The sequence below is a fragment of the Cannabis sativa genome, chromosome 3, assembly GCF_029168945.1.
Source record: "Cannabis sativa cultivar Pink pepper isolate KNU-18-1 chromosome 3, ASM2916894v1, whole genome shotgun sequence".
Classification (NCBI taxonomy): Eukaryota; Viridiplantae; Streptophyta; class Magnoliopsida; order Rosales; family Cannabaceae; genus Cannabis; species Cannabis sativa.
This window is the reverse complement of record NC_083603.1, coordinates 37,467,028-37,483,017: the sequence shown is the minus strand read 5'-3', so window position 1 is coordinate 37,483,017 and position 15,990 is coordinate 37,467,028. Positions and strand designations below refer to the sequence as shown.

Below are 15,990 nucleotides of genomic sequence, written 5' to 3'. Positions count from 1 at the left end.
ATTCCTTTCTAAGTTTGGAAATGTAATTTATTGTAAAAGAATATTTTATTTTATAAACAGGGGATCCCTATATTACGACATTATTTAAAATGAAAGTCTATATATTGAATTTAATTAAAGATTTAAATTAAACCACACTTTTCTAAAATTTATAGATTAATAATAATAAGTTTATAAAAGCACACACACACGTGGCGTTCCTGTGAGTCAGGGCGTTACAACATGGTATCAGAGCGACCAAGGTTTAAAGATCCTGAAGACTGGTTTGATATGTACATTGGCTGCGAAGACTCGTTCGACTCATGGGTTAGTATGTATTGATTGTTAATTGATTAGTGGATTATTTATTAATTGATTGAAGTGTTTGCTTATTGAAATGTGTAAGCTGTTAAAGAAGCATCATAACTTATGATAAAATTGTTAAATATGTTTATGCATATGTGGTAATGCTTATTAGCATTAATTCTAGTTTGAAAGATTTTAATGATGGAAAGGAATGGTCGTGAGTGTACTGGAAAATGTACCTGGGGCGATCTAGTAAGTATAATTGTGAGCTTACAAGGCTTGGAGTTGGTAGCATGAGTATGAATCTTCTACTACCACAGAGTGAAAATGAATGTATGATAAAGTAAGGGATTAACTGAGTGGTAAAGTAGTAAAACATACATGATTAATCCCGAGCAGTGTGGTGATGGGGAATGACACTAAACTGAACTGATTGGTAAGGTTCTATTTTGAGGAAGCGACTATTAAGGCCGCTAGAGAGCCTAATCTAGTTGAAGGTGGGAAAAGTATATCGCTTTAAATGTGGATATAGTTGTTTAGTAACTAGGGGTATCCTAGTTCTATACTCAGGTGGTTAATTTAACATCTTATGCTAAAAGAGTGTAAAGTCGAGATGTAAGAGACACTAGGAAAGTGAATGCCATATGAGGGCATGTTTTTTTTTTAGTATGGGGTTATAGGCCATTTTGAAGAAGTTGCCTACTGTTGCCGTGACTGAATTAAAAAGGGGTGATGACATTTTAGATTTTGTTTGGGTATTTGTTTGACCTAGACTGAGACTGGTGCTAGTCTTTTCCATTGTGATAAGTTGAATTTCTATGGACCATACTTTGTTAATAGTTTTAATTGATTTTGGTACAATGTAATCTTATATTTCAAGAAGGATGATTGGAAGATTGAAAAGTTTTACTGTAGAACTAGTTATTCTACAGCAAGTGGTTCAAATCCCTTCCAGAGTTGTGGGGGAAGAAGGGACTGCTTGGTTGTAATCATTGAGCTAAGATTAGAGAATCCTGAGGACGAATTAGGGATGGATTGGTTTGTAAAGTTTAATGCAATTATCGATTGTGAAAGAAAGATGGTAACTCTTGGACCTGAAGGTGAGGATTCATTCGTGTTCGTGGGCAAGGTTCAAGAGTCTTGAATTTCATTAATTTCAGCATTTAAGGCAAGAGATTTAATGTTGAATGGATGCATCAGTTTCTTAATTAGTAAGGTATATATTATGAAGAATACCTATGGAACCAGAATACCTTCCAGTGGTATGAGAATTTATGAATGTCTTTCCAAGGGAATTATTGGAGTTACTATTAAGTGGGAGATTGACTTTGAAATAGATCTGGTACTTGGGCAGAGTTGTATCTTAAACTTTGTATCGAATGATATTTGAGATGGTTGAAGGTTCAGTTATGCTGGATGTTGGACTTGAAATTGTTGGACTGTGTATCCCACCCTGGAGTACGTCAGTTTTATTTATGAAGAGAAAGAGTGAAACTTTACAAAAGTGTTTTGATCGTTGAAAATTAAATAAACTCATGATGAAGAGTAAGTATTCCTTTGTCAAGAATAGAAATGGTGATGATTAATTTTAGGGAAGTACCATCTTCTCTGAGGTCGGTCTTCGATCTGGTTATTACCAGTTGAAGATTTAAGAGAATGCTATTTCCAAAGCAATTTTTTTTTTTTTTTGTACTTGATGACTTTGTAATGTTATCATTAAGGATATTCTGATTCCCTCCAATTCAAAGAAGGAATTTGAGAGGTATTTTGGATGGTATGCTAATATTTTAGGAGCTTAAACTTTATGCTAATTGCTGGAAATGCAAATTTTCTGACTCTAAGTAGGTTTCTTAGAGCATGAAATGGATATAGATAGTACCTTGAAAAGCTCGACAAGGATTAAAGTAGTTTAGCGTTGACCTCAATCTAAGTTTACAACTGAGGATAGAGGTTTTCTAGAATTAGCAGAATGCTACGGAATATTTCTTGAGGAATGTTTTACACTCTAAGTGGAGTTAAGTCAAGGAATTGAAACAAAGGTTAACTGTGATACCAATATTAACAATGCCAGTCAAAGAGGAGAAATTTGTGATTTAGGGTAACACTTCTAAACAAGGATTAGATTGTATTCTGACATAGTTTAGGAGAGTTTTGCCAAATCACCTAGACCATTAAAGGAGTATGAGCAATGGTATTTTAATCATGATATTGAATTGGCATTAATAGTTTTGCACTGAAAGTTGGTACATTATCTATATGGTGAAAATGTGAAGTTTATACAGAAAACAAAAGCCTCAAATACTGTTTTTTTGGAAGAAGTTAGATAGGAGGCAGTGGTGACATTTGGAGATGATTGAAACTTTAACGGTGTGGTTTTCTACCACTTTGAGGAGTAAATTAGTAGTGAATACCTTAAACTGAAGAGGTCTAGAACAAGTTTGTAAAACGAAAAGATCTTACCAAAGGTTACTGGAAATATAACCTGAATAAGAATTGAGATCGTGATCAGAGAACTTGTTAACAATATTTTATAGATCAGTTTATTGGGAAGAAATAAAATGGCTCAGTAGAGTGACTCCGAATTTTAGAAGTACGAGGAAAGGTTTGGAACCGGCTTAACAAAGGGCTTTTGGTTTTGTTTGATGGAAAATTTTATGATATAAACTAGATTGGTATATTAGTTCGATAAGGATACTAAATGGAAGGTTCTAAATGAGTATTCATGTAATAACAGTTATTAGAGTACTGATGCAGTTTAAAGATTCAGGTTTGTGTATTGCTTATATATTGGATGGAAGAGCTATGCTAATCTGTTTTATCTGGAGTTTATAACATATGCTTTAAGGTTTCAGAAATGCGAAGTGGAAGCAATCCATATGCGGAGTTAGAAGAATATTAAATTTTAAACAGACTTGTTATATTAGGAACAATTGATACAGGTTCTTGAACAGAAAGAGAAAGTGCTACGGAACAAAAGACTATATCGCTTATTATGATACTGTGAAGGAACAATAAGATTGAAAAGTGATTTGGAAGTTACAGTCCCAGTTGCGGGGGTGGTGTCCCGAGTAGATTAAATAAATTTCGAGGACGAAATTTCTATAAGGAGGGGATAGTTGTAATATCCCGGAAAAATATATTGATATGTTAATTGGGCATATTTTATTAAATATGTGATTATGTGGGAATTAGAGTAGGATTATAATCCTACTTAAACTAATTATGGGTTGGTTAGGGAGATAAGAATAAATAAAGCGTAATTTATTAATTACGAAGATTGTATTAGAATATGTGGGTATCGTAGATACCATAATTTGAATAAAATGTTTTTTCGGGTCTGGCAATTTTGAGATTTGACGGGGAGGTCAGAAATGTCACGACAATAAGAGATGAATTAAATTGGAAATATACCAGACTAGTTTAAAATTTTAAGTTGTCGGTTTTGTGGAATAGTTAGAAAATGACCAAAATGCCCTTAGGTTATGAGTTAAGCTTAAGAGATTTTGGTTGAGGGTAAAATGGTCTTTTCCCAAGTTTTATTTATTTTGTTTTAATGGTTTCTAGGCTGATTGGGGTTATATTATGTAGATATAGTGAATGAGGATAAAATAAAAAAAAAAAGAAAAGAAAAAAAAATCACACATATACTTGCTTCTCCCTCTCCTTCCCTTCGAGCAACCTAGGAGCTCAGCAAAATCAAGAATTTTTCTTCAAATTCTCTGTGGTTTTAGCAGGTTTCTTTCATTCAAGTTCAACCTAGGAGGATTAAGGACAAGGGATCGTCAAGCTTTGTTTATTCATTTAGGCTGGCATGCACGCTTAATCTCTGGACTGAGGTAAGAAACGTATGAAATACTGTATAAGGTTAATATTACGATTATTACAATATCGATTAAGGTTGAAATTTCGGTATATGTTGTTACGATCTTATCTTAATCAAGGTTAATGTTATGTATTGGTTTTGACTCGATTATGATCGAGGGAAGTATTATGAAACGATTATTATCGTTTGACTCGATTATGATCGAGGGAAACATTATGAAACGATTATTATCGTTTGACTCGATTATGATCGAGGGAAGTATTATGAAACGATTATTATCGGTGTGGCTCGATTATGATCGAGTAAAAGAAACGGTTATTACCATCATGAGTAATTACTCCTGAAACCGCGGATAGGTTTCTTACTTATCGTTTGTTGTATCCGACAACGATAGTGACATATACAGCTCGTGGCTAACGAGTGGTAGGGGTACTTTATGAAGTACCTAAATTATGTGGTTATGAAGTTGTGGAACGATCAAGCGTGTTATTATGTGATGAATTGTAACTAAATTATTGTGTTATGGTATGATTGAATGAACGTTATATTATTTATGAAATTAGTCTCTGTAACTATCGGGGGTAAAAATACATGTTGTAGGGATGTAAGATTTGAGTGCTTTATTAAGCACTGAGATTATGTGGTTACTGTAACATATGAATTAGAGTGATTTATGAGGTACTGAAAATGAGTGTTTATAACGATGTGTAATTAAGGTACTTAATAAACCACTGAGATGGTTGATTATGAATAGCTATAAATATTCTTTATTATGTATTAAATTTGCTTACATAAGCATTATGTTATTTTGTATATGTAGATTGACATATGTAAGACCTACCGGTATGTATATTATATTATTATGAAATCTGCCTGCACTTTCCATAAAGTCTAATTAGTAGCTTTTCTTGCTGAGTCATTGTGACTCACGGGTGCTTCGTGGTGCAGGTATGGAAGTTGGAAGCTGTGTTCGGCCATGAGTCAGAGGTCTCCAGCAATGTACATATCAGCCTGGGGTCTTGGCTTCTGGGAAGCAGGATCGAAATTCCTTTCTAAGTTTGGAAATGTAATTTATTGTAAAAGAATATTTTATTTTATAAACAGGGGATCCCTATATTACGACATTATTTAAAATGAAAGTCTTTATATTGAATTTAATTAAATATTTAACTAAACCACACTTTTCTAAAATTTATAGATTAATAATAATAAGTTTATAAAAGCACACACACACGTGGCGTTCCTGTGAGTCAGGGCGTTACACTATATCTCTGACTTAGCTTAGATTTATGAGATGATATGATTATTGCAAAAGATATACCAAGAAGTGGTTCACGTAAGAATAGACATACGGGTTCACGTAAAAATGCACGTAGAATACCAAAGGGAGTTATTCATGTTCAAGCAAGTTTCAACAATACTATTGTAACTGTTACAGATGTACGGGGGCGGGTAATTTCTTGGTCCTCCGCCGGTACTTGTGGATTCAAGGGTACAAGAAGAGGGACACCATTTGCCGCTCAAACCGTAGCAGGAAATGCTATTCGGACAGTAGTAGATCAAGGTATGCAACAAGCAGAAGTCATGATAAAAGGCCCGGGTCTCGGAAGAGATGCGGCATTAAGGGCTATTCGTAGAAGTGGTATACTATTACGTTTCATACGAGATGTAACCCCTATGCCACATAATGGCTGTAGGCCCCCTAAAAAAAGGCATGTGTAAAAATAAATATTGAAGATATTTCAAAAGAAATAAATAATTCAATGATTTGATCAAATAATATCACTATGGGTCAAGAGAAAGTAATAGTATCTACTCGGCCACTACAGTGGAAATGTGTTGAATCAAGAGCAGACAGTAAGAGTCTTTATTATGGACCCTTTATTCTGGCTCCACTTATGAGAGGCCAAGCCGATACAATAGGCATTGTAATGCGAAGAGCTTTGCTTGGAGAAATAGAAGGAACATGTATCACACGCGCAAAATCCAATAAAATACCCCATGAATATTCTAACATAGTAGGTATTCAAGAATCCGTACATGAAATTTTAATGAATTTGAAAGAAATTGTATTGAGAAGTAATCTGTATGGAACGCGCGAGGCATCAATTTGTGTTAAGGGTCCTGGATATGTAACTGCTCAAGATATCATCTTACAATCTTCGGTGGAAATTGTTGATAATACATAGCATATAGCTAACCTAACAGAACCAATTAATTTGTGTATTGAATTACAAATTGAGAGGAATCATGGATATCGTATAAAAACGCCAAATAACTTTCAAAACGGAAGTTATCCTATAGATGCTATATTCATGCATGTTCGAAATGCGAATCATAGTATTCATTCTTATGTTAATGGAAATGAAAAACAAGAAATACTTTTTCTCGAAATATGGACAAATGGAAGTTTAACTCCTAAAGAAGCACTTCATGAGGCCTCCAGAAATTTGATTGATTTATTGATTCCCTTTTTACATGCAGAAGAAGAAAACTTCCATTTAGAAAACAATCAACACAAAGGCACTTTACCCCTTTTTGATTTTCATGGTAGAGTGGCTAAACCAAGGAAAACGAAAAAAAGAAATAGCATTGAAATATATTTTTATTGACCAATTAGAATTGCCCCCAGGGTCTATAATTGTCTCAAAAGGTCCAATATCCATACATTATTAGACCTTTTGAATAACATTCAAGAAGACCTTCTGAAAATTAAAGATTTTCGCATAGAAGATATAAAACATATATTGGACATTCTAGAAATAAAAAAGCATTTTGCATAAATTTTAATGAGTTTTGAATCTTTAACATCAGTCATATACTCGAAATATATCAAAAATAGAATTGACTAACCGTATCTAGGGAAAATTCACTTTGAAGCGACTATTCCCTAGATACACACGTCGTAATTTATTTATTTTATTTCAAAAAAATAATAATAATAAATAAAAATAGAATCGATTTAAAAAAGACCTAAAGTTAGGGATTTATCAATAGGTAATGTTGCTCCAATACCCAACCAAAGGGCTACTCCGTACCAATCAAAAAGACGGTTGTCGTCACTAATAAAGATACTCTTTTTGTAGTAGAATTATTTTTCAATGCTGATGTTAGAATTCAATCTTTTTCAATTGTTCTCAAGTTGTATAACTCGCAAAGGAAATCCTTTAAACAGTTTATTTATTGAGCGGTCTCTAATCCTCCTTTTGTCTGTCTCCGTTCAAATCTATTTTAATTCTTCATTTAAATCGAGTTCTAGTTGTTGAGACAATTAAAACGGTATTTCCTTGTTCTGGGATCCTTTATCTTTGCCTTGAATCGTTGGGTTTAGACATTACTTCGGTGATCTTGAATCATTTCAAAATAGCAGCAACATACCATTTTGAGGGATTTCTTTCTATCAAAGAATCATACGAATGGTTGATTCCTGTGTAATACACTTTTGATTTTATTAAAAGAGTTTTACCTATTCACCAAAAAATTTACTTTTGAATTTGAAACTTGCTTGAATTGGACTCTTTCGATTTCTCCATCGAAAATTTACTTACAAAGTTGTCCCAATTTATTAATTGATACTAACCTTAGATTCTTGCCTCCGAGTAACGAATCAATACGTTCTGCTCGAGCTCCATCATCGATGATATGGTTTACATCACAACCCCCGGTTCTAGTGGAACAGAACAAAAGATGTCGAGTCAAGAGCACTTTAATTCCTATATATAGGAAATGAAATGGTGGATGTAAGAATCCACAGCGGATCGTGTCCTTCAAGTCGCACGTTGCTTTCTACCACATCGTTTTAAACGAAGTTTTACCATAACATTCTTTTAGTTTGAAAGTTGTATGTAATTAATTCCATTTATAGAATTATGAATAATCATTGGTTCGGTTAGTACTTAAGTAATCTATGTAATCTATACTTTATTTTTCTTTCTATATGAAATATAGTTTATAAAGAAGTTTCAGCAAGAATTCAATTTCACTCCAAATACATCCAAATACATATATTTAAAACGATTTTATTTCAAATTTAATTTAAATAGTTAAAAAAGAGTTGAAAAAATAAACTCAAATCAAAAATTATTTTGAAATTAAAAAGAAGAAAATAACACGAAGAAAGTAAGTTATTTTTGGCATCGTCAAGTAACTTTAATATAGATAAAAAAAATCCAATTTCTTTTTAGGTTTTTTTTATACTAATTGAAAAAAGCAGAATCGAAATAATATGGGATCCTGAATGTATCAGATAGACTAAACAATTGTTACTGAATGAAATTCTATTATACCTATAATATTTACTATTTTAAAATATTTAGAGATCCAAAATGAATTGAATTGTATTCCATTTGCATTTGCGTGTTATTTGAACTCAATTTTCATTTTCAGAGAGGACTAATTAAGACTAAGAATTCCATTTTTTCAATATTAGACTCTGAAAATAATCTACTCTTAAACAGAAGGTTGTTCAAAAACTAACCTTTATTCTGATAAAAAAAAATAGTATATAATACTAAATATAAGATATAATATGAGTGAAGTATGGTTTAAGTATGTAATAATATCATCACATAATGGGTTGGGTGTGCAGACGAATATACTCTGGGACGGAAGGATTCGAACCTCCGAATAGCGGGACCAAAACCGGTTGCCTTACCACTTGGCCACGCCCCATTTCTATTTGACACTAATAAAGACTAATAGTAATTTTGATTGTTCGTCAACTCTCAAATAGAAAAAATTATTGATAGAATTTTTCTATTATGTAGATATTGAATTAAACGGATGAATTTATTGATCATTACATCTAATTCAATTAAGATATTGTATGAAAGTATGATTTACTCTATTCACTTTTAATTTGAGAATTGAAGGGGTTTTGATTGGGCGAGAAAAAATCAAAGAAGGTCTTTTGGTATATCTAATTTCATTTATTTTTATAAAATTTCTTTTTATTCAGCTTGCCTTATATCAATAACTCGCCTTATTAATAACTCAATCAAAATAAATACAATTACCCTCAAGAATAAAATGTTTGTTATGCTTAACATATTTAGTTTGATCTGTATCTGTCTTAATTCTGCCCTTTCTTCAAGTAGTTTTTTCATCGCCAAATTGCCCGAGGCTTACGCTTTTTTAAATCCAATCGTGGATTTTATGCCAGTAATCCCTCTTCTATTTTTTTTATTAGCTTTTGTTTGGCAAGCCGCTGTAAGTTTTCGCTAAGATTTTGAATACTGTGCTAGACAAATTCATCGTTTATTTGAAAACAAAAAAATTATATCAATAGATATGATAAGATCAGACTGGTATAGCTGTAATAAATCAAGAACACCACATTTCACTTCCTTATTCTGGTCTTTTTCCATTGCAAGACCTCTTGAAGTCTTCCACAATGTCTAATTGTGGGTATGAAAGAAAATTTTTGGTAATGAACAAAAACTCCACTTTGTATTAAAAAGTATTTTAAATAATTTTTTTGAAAATTCTTTTCTATTTCTAGTCTGAAAAAGTACTTTAGTTTCTTTCTTGGTATCAAAATAAAAATAGAAAAAAGTAGGGTATGCGATATAAAATACAAATAGAGAATCTATTCTCTTTTTTCCTAAAAAAAAGAATCTTGGAGATTGTTTAATGCTTACTCTAAAACTATTTGTTTACACGGTAGTAATATTCTTTGTCTCTCTATTCATCTTTGGATTCCTATCTAATGATCCGGGGCGTAATCCTGGATGTGAAGAATAAAAAATAAAGAAGATTTTAGTTTTTTTTGCTTGATTTTAAAAAGTTCTTAGTAGGGTTTTAGCTATTTCCCACTTTTAACTATAAGAATATCATACAAATCCTGTGGGAATATCTACTATTATCTAAAAATAATCAAGACTAGAGCCATTCGGAACCGAGAATCTTTTGATACTCTAATTTTTGTCGCTAAAATTAAAAAATATTGTACAGGTCAACTAAATGGTATTCCCGTAGCAATTGGGGTTATGGATTTTCAGTTTATGGGAGGTAGTATGGGATCTGTAGTGGGCGAGAAAATAACACGTTTGATCGAGTATGCTACCAATCAAAATGTACCGCTCATTCTAGTGTGTGCTTTCGGAGGAGCGCGCATGCAAGAAGGAAGTTTGAGCTTAATGCAAATGGCTAAAATATCTTCTGCTTTATATCATTATCAATCAAATAAAAAGTTATTTTATGTAGCAATCCTTACGTCTCCTACTACGGGTGGGGTGACAGCTAGTTTTGGTATGTTGGGAGATATCATTATTGCGGAACCCAATGCCTACATTGCATTTGCGGTTAAAAGAGTAATTGAACAAACATTGAATAAGACAGTACCGGAGGGTTCACAAGTGTCTCAATATTTATTCCATAAGGGCTTATTCAATCTAATTGTACCACGTAATCTTTTAAAAGGCGTTCTGGGTGAGTTATTTCAGCTCCATGCTTTCTCTCCTTTGAATCAAAATTCAATCAAGTAGAAATTTATAAGCCTTAATTTAATAAACTCTACATTTTTTTTGTTTGATGGTAAAAAATAGTGATTTCGCTTCATAGTATAGGAATCAAAGTCAAAACACGAAGAATGGATTTCTCTTTTGTAGCATAAGATTTAATTCGAGAAAGAATCATGCGTATATTGTTAGACTTTTATTTGGGCTTACATTAAATTTTATTGGTTTTATTAAAACTTGGGTTGATTGGATAGTTCTTTGCTGAGTTAGCCCATGTTGTTGGTGATCAATTGTTAATGGGCTTAGCATCTGTGAGTAAAGTCTAGGTGAAGCAGAAGTGTGGGCTTTTCTAGTTGACTGAAGCCTTTGATGAGTGTGCCCAAATTTACCCAACTAGGGTTTTGTAGCTAAGTCCCCTCCCTAACTCTATAAATACATATTGTCTCATCACAATTGTATACCTTTTGATAATCAGATAAAATAAACTGCTTCTGATTTAGAGATCTAGGGAGGAAGACTTAGTTGATAGTATTGCACTATCGAATTGGAGTAACTGCTGTGGATCAATCAGAGATAATTGCTATGGATCAATCAGGTACACATACCTAATTATTATATCTTATTATTGTGTTCTATGTTATATACAAATAGATCTTGGGTTAATTGTTAATTTATATAACATGTGGTATCAGATTGCCTATTGTATATGATTTAGAACCTATAATTAGTATAATTAATTTGTATATATTAATTATCCATAATTTCATATTAATTTCGTTATTATTTTATGTGTAATTTTTTGTTTATAAATCTTAAAACTTTAGGGATTTTATTGATCGTTAAATTCTCTTTCAATTCATATATTATATGTTTGAATTCATAGTCTATATTAAGAGAATTTTAATTTTAAAGTTTTAGGGTTTATATGATTATAATGTGAAATTATAATGGTGTATTTTGATTTTATCGTTTTTAATCTAAAATTGATTATAGATATCTCATTATTAATTGTTTATGAATGTTCTTAAATGATTAATTTTGTATTTTGATTAAGATTGATATTCCAAATCAATTTTTTTTATGTTCTTTATTTTTGGATAGCTTTTCTTTAGATCTATTGTTTTTTAGCAATTAATACCCGAAATTAGTAGCCTAGATTGATTAGAAATTACATCCCGACCAAAACCCATTCAAAATCCCCACTTTTCGTCGGTTTTTTGGCCGGAAAATGCCGCCAGACCCGACTGGGCCGAACCGGGTCACGTGACCCGTATAGCAGGACCGGCTGGAGGAAGAAGAAGGTCCCAGCCGCGAAGCCCACTCGCGCAGGCGGCGCGTGGGGGCGCGTGGGGCCGGCTGGGATGTCCGTTTTCGACGATTTTTTTTTCAGCGTTATTAGAATTTAATTTCTGATTTTTCTATGATTTTTAATTAATTTTTTGACTCCGTTTAATAATTATTATTATTTTAATGATAATTATGTAGTTAAAAAATTATTAAAAATATTTTTTGATAATTTTTCGAAATTTGTCAATCATAGAAAATTTTTGAGTTTCTTCTCGTCCCATATGACATAGTCACTCTCTTGTTTAATTTATCTTGACTATGTAATCTCCACCAATATTCTTTATTTCACATTTTTCCATTAATTGTTGTTCTAAAGTTATAAAACTTGATTATTTGATATAAAAATAATGTGTTATGGTGGACACTTTATTTTTTTTATTATCAATATAATAAAAGCAATTATATATCTCTTTTGGAAATTTGGTTGAAAATTATTAATTTTCAATGATTGTTATATCACCAAATTTCACATGTTGAAGAAAATATTATATTTTTGGTTGACTATATGTGTAATTACTTGCCCAAAGGTAGTATTTACATATATTAGTTCACATTCCATGAAGTGAGTTAATATTAAATGTATATATTTTAATTATTTGCCCAAAGGTAATAATTTAAATATATAAATTTATTATTAATTTTTGCTTGAATTAATACATATTTTTAAGAAATTTATTTGCCCAAAGGTAATAAAATTCTTAAATGATATGTATTTTTTCTTTGTTGTTAACTTCATGAAGGTAGATCATGTGTGTGTTACATTCTCACCCCAAAGGGGAGTTTATAATGACCAGTTGATTCTACAATATTTTCTAATACATTGCTCATATTGCTTATTCAAGTTTTATTTTTTGAATTTTTCAGTCTCCTTTTCTGTGAACAACAATAATGCTTCCATCCATATTTTGAATGCTTCCAACTACAAGACATGGAAACGAGATGTGGAATTTACTTTAGGCATAATGGATATGGACTTGTGCCTACGAGAAGAAAAACCTGCTGATCTTACTGACTCAAAGAGTACCGCCGAGAGAACTCATCATGCACAATGGGAAAAGTCAAGTCGTCTCAGTCTTCTTACTATGAAAAGATCCATTCCTGAACATCTATTGAGTGGTTTGCCAGACACTACAAATGCCAAAGAGTTTTTCAATGCTGTAGAAAAATTATACGACACTGGTGAAAACGCTGAAGCTGGACATGTTATGGATGAAATGACAACCATTAAGTATGATGAATTAAAAGGAGTGCGAGATTTTATTCTGAAATTGGTGAATGTTCAGTCCAAGTTAAAAGATCATAATATTCCTCTTCCTGACTCTTTCATTATTCATCGAGCTCTTCATGCTCTTCCTGCCTCTTTCAGCCTAATCAAGACAGCCTACAACACTTACAATCAAACATGGACTATCAGCGATCTAATTTCTCAGTGTGTAGCTGAAGAAAGCAAGCTTAAAAGGGAGAAGAATGAATCTGCTAACTATGTTTCTCACCTCAAGCCCAACAAAGAAAAAGGAAAATTCAAGAATAAAAATGATGGTGCTACTAAACAGAATGGTAATGGTAAGGAGCATAAGAATAAACAGAAGAATAACAACGGAAAGTCCAAATACTCTAATGTGAAGTGTTACTTTTGTGAAAAATTGGGGCATCGGAGAACAGACTGTCACAAATTTAAGACTTGGTTAGAAAAGAAGCAAGCACAATCAGGTAATCCATTGGCATGTGTTTGTTTTGAATCTAATCTAGTTGATGTTCCTATTGATTCTTGGTGGTTAGACAGTGGTGCTACTGTTCATGTTTCTGCTTCCTTACAGGGGCTAAGGGATCTCAGGAAGCCAAGTGAGAGGGAGTCCAAGCTTAAAGTGGGCAATGATGTTGGAGTTGACGTTATCTATGTTGGAACATTTATTCTTGAATTACAGTCTCGTGATAAGATTATTCTGAACAATACTTTTTATGTTCCTACTTTTAAAAGGAATTTAGTTTCGCTTCCGCTTTTGGTTAAACAATGATATTCTTTTCATTTTGCAAATGATAATGTTGACATTATGCTTGACTCTCGAATTATTGGAAATTGCTATTATTCTGATGGTCTTTATAAGTTGTCATTGGCTCCTTTAGATTCCTCTTTTAATGTTGTGAATTCTGTGGGTAAAAGACCTCATATTAAGGAAACATCCTTATTGTTATGGCACAAAATATTGGGTCATATTTCCAGAGAAAGGGCTGATCGTTTAATTAAATCTGAAATACTTCCTCCTCTTGATGCTTCTGATTGGGATACTTGTGTTGATTGTACTCGTGGAAAATTGACTAAAACAAGAAAGAAGACTGCAAACCGCAGTCAATCTTTATTGGAAATTATCCACACGGACATCAATGGTCCTTATTCCACCACGTTGTGCAGAAATAAGTATTTTATCACTTTTATTGATGATTTTTCTCGTTATGGATTCACCTATTTAATTAAAGAAAAATCTGACGCCCTTGATAAACTCAAAATTTTTCGAAATGAGGTTGAGAAACAATTAGGAAGAGTCGTCAAAGTTGTTCATTCTGATCGTGGAGGAGAATATTATGGTCGTTATACAGAATCTGGACAACACATGGGGCTTTTTGCAGAGTACTTACAAGAAAATGGTATAGTTGCTCAATACACTATGCCTGGTTCACTCCGAGCAAAATGGCGTTGCCGAAAGGAGAAATCGCACTCTCATGGATATGGTTAGAAGTATGATGAGTAGAACAAATCTTCCCGCAGTTTTTATGGGGTGAAGCACTTATGACCGCAACTTATATTTTAAATCGTGTTCCCGCAACTGCTCCCAAGACCCCTTTTGAGTTATGGACTGGGCGGAAGCCTAGTCTTAATCATCTTCGAGTATGGGGTTGTCCAGCTGAAGTAAAGATTTATGATCCTAATTTGAAAAAGTTAGATCCGAGAACAAATCGCTGTTATTTCATTGGTTATCCAATGCGCTCGAAAGGCTATCGCTTTTACTGTCCTACTCGTGGTACGCGAATTGTTGAATCTCAGACTGCTAAATTTCTGGAATTTGATGTTGCTGAAAAAATTCCTTCAACATCTCTTGAAATGGGGGAGTCCTCTAAAGGAATTTGTATTCCTATGTCATTTTCAAGAGATGATAATAGTAGTCTCCATCCTACTCCAGTTGGTAATGCTCCCATTGTTGATGAATATATTGCTCCCGATATCGAAGATGATGAAGGTCCTATTATTGATGAAGGGCCTATTAATGATGAAGCTCCTATTGTTAATGAGAATCCTGTTATTGAAGAAATTCCAGTTGTGGAAGATGTTATTCAAAACAATGATCAACAAAGAGAAGTTATTCCAGAAGTACCTCCTCTAAGAAGATCTCAGAGACAAAAGAAGTCAACAAAGTGTCATGATAATTTTGTTTATCTTGGAGAAGGAGAATATGATATGGATCATTTTGTGGATCTTGTCACTTTTAGTGAAGCACTTAATAGTCCACAATCTTCAAAATGGTTAACAGCTACGGATGATGAGATCGACTCCATGAAGAAAAATGGTGTATGGGAGCTAGTTTTATTACCTGATGGTTTTAAACCAATAGGTTGTAAGTGGATTTTAAAGGCTAAAAGGGATAAAAAGGGACAGATTGAAAGGTTTAAAGCGCGTTTAGTGGCTAAAGGCTTTACTCAAAGAGAAGGTATTGATTACACTGAAACTTTCTCACCTGTTTCCACTAAAGATTCATTCAGAATTATTATGGCCTTAGTTGCGCATTTTGATTTAGAGTTGCATCAAATGGATGTTAAAACTGCTTTTCTGAATGGAGAATTGAATGAGGAAGTCTATATGTCTCAACCTGAAGGCTACAAGGAGAAAGGAAAAGAACACTTAGTTTGCAAGTTAAAACGATCCATTTATGGTCTCAAACAGGCATCTCGCCAGTGGTACTTGAAGTTTGACCAGGTTGTGACATCGTTTGGTTTCGTAGAGAACAAGTTTGATCAGTGTATTTATATGAAGATCAGTGGGATTCGTTATATTTTTCTTGTTCTTTATGTAGATGACATTTTACT

General features: G+C 32.9%; 1 protein-coding gene and 1 pseudogene across 1 annotated transcript; both read left to right on the top strand.

Annotated features, from left to right (window-relative positions):
- Positions 1 to 5,377: 5,377 nt before the first annotated feature.
- Positions 5,378 to 7,060, top strand: LOC133035723 (DNA-directed RNA polymerase subunit alpha-like; annotated as a pseudogene).
- A 5,884-nt stretch (positions 7,061 to 12,944) lies between these two features.
- On the top strand, positions 12,945 to 14,463 carry LOC133035720 (uncharacterized). Its single transcript, XM_061111867.1, has 2 exons — positions 12,945 to 13,623; positions 13,731 to 14,463. The coding sequence occupies exons 1-2, from the start codon at positions 12,996 to 12,998 to the stop codon at positions 13,757 to 13,759; spliced, it is 657 nt and encodes a 218-aa protein (XP_060967850.1). The 5' UTR covers positions 12,945 to 12,995; the 3' UTR covers positions 13,760 to 14,463.
- Positions 14,464 to 15,990: the final 1,527 nt, after the last annotated feature.